Raw genomic sequence first — 1624 nt, forward strand, 5'->3', positions numbered from 1 at the left:
GAATCTCCAGGTATGGAGATTCTATAACTGTCCTAGGCAGTCTATTCCACTGCCTCACTGTTCTAACAATGATACTTTTTTCCAGGTATCCAATCTAAATTTTCTTTGCTGCAACTTCAAGTCATTGGTCCACATCATATTCTCTGCATCAAGAGAAAAGGTCTTTTCCCTCTTTTTCTATGGCAGCCTTTTATGATACCAGGTTATTCCCTTAAATGTAACATTCCTTGGGAAGGACCATGGAACCCCTCCAAATTGTTAAATCCTTGTAATATAATTAATGGGCTATATCCACATGGCACTAAATTAACGGAAGCAGGGATAAATGAAACCAAGTACTATCCAACACCACGGGGGTTCATGAGAACACACCCAGAAAAGAGTGTATTTGGGATAAAATTGACTATTATCCCAGTAAGGTTATTTGAAAATGCTACAACAGACCCCTATGGTATCATCCAATTTAAGTGCAATAAACTTTTCTGGAAGCCTAACACTGGTCAGAACAGTGTCCAGCATACCACTAGCATGTGGTGCCAGTCTATAATACATACTAGAAAAGGGATATTGTCTTATCTCTTAATTATAAGGGATCTGCTGCACCAAGAACAAAGTACAGTAGCCTGGAATTTAAAATCTCCTGAATATTCCCATGCTGCCATGTGCATTACACATAACATTAACTACATGCAACCACAAAGAAAGCACAGGTCAGTCTGGACAGATTGGGCACAACAAAATGAAAACAGAGAATAGGAGGAAACAGTAAAACCCGAATTCATGTCACTTTTAAATTTGCCACTACACACGTAACCATTACAAGAAATATCACACAAAAAATGCAAAGTTTCGTAACATCAGCTGAGCAAAATGAAAACATCATTAATTCTAACATGGGGAAGATCTAAGATAGACTACAGTTCATTACGTGTATGCAATTTCATGAATCCAGTACCTTTAAACAACTTATTGTAGAGAACTTAAGAAAAAATTTACAGATGCTGGACATGTGACTCATGTAGAATGTTATAGTCAAGTAACCATGATATTTGGTTATGAGAATCAGGGAAGTGTACAATGGCTCTGTTCAGTGAACCCACTAACGGGCTGAACAGTACACACCCTCATTCGAGGGAAACATACAGGTACATTACCCACCGTGTGGTGTACCAAACATAAATTGCATGCAATTAAACAACAATCAAGTAAAACTAAATGTTAAATGTTCCAAATTGGAAGCACGGAACAAAAGTCATCTTGTGCAGTGTGCTAATTGCAAATGCAAAATTTACACCAAAACTGTTCAGGTAAATATACCAAACTATGATCATGCTTTTGGCCTAACTCCCCAAGATGAAGCAACCCAATATTATGAAATAACGGAAATGGGATATGATCTCCCTCAACATCAGCCCTGTAAGCACGAGGCTCAGTTCTGGAGAGGTACAGGGGAAATAATGAACATAAAATATAATATCCCTCAACTCCAGCCCTCTGAGCCCAGGGCTCAGTTTTGGAAAGATACATTAGCTAGGAAATGTGTATGTATAATAGAGCCAAAAATTAATGATCTGCACTCAAGTATGGGAGTAGTACTTTGGTCTGAAACAGGTATTCCATGGAT

The 1624-nt window shown here is 38.2% G+C and overlaps 1 protein-coding gene across 2 annotated transcripts in view; it reads left to right on the forward strand.

Moving 5' to 3' along the window:
- Positions 1-201: 201 nt before the first annotated feature.
- Positions 202-1624, forward strand: part of LOC109300134 — a 7178-nt gene continuing 5755 nt past the window's right edge. The window contains exon 1 of one of the 2 annotated variants that reach the window (XM_019520719.1): positions 202-1611. In XM_019520719.1, coding sequence (XP_019376264.1) covers positions 1185-1611 — 427 coding nt within the window. In that variant the 5' untranslated portion in view covers positions 202-1184. The remainder of the gene's footprint in view (positions 1612-1624) is intronic. The other variant, XM_019520720.1, reaches the window with a different exon arrangement.

Source organism: Gavialis gangeticus, unplaced genomic scaffold (genome assembly GCF_001723915.1).
Source record: "Gavialis gangeticus isolate Ggan-Ray unplaced genomic scaffold, GavGan_comp1, whole genome shotgun sequence".
Lineage (NCBI taxonomy): Eukaryota > Metazoa > Chordata > Crocodylia > Gavialidae > Gavialis > Gavialis gangeticus.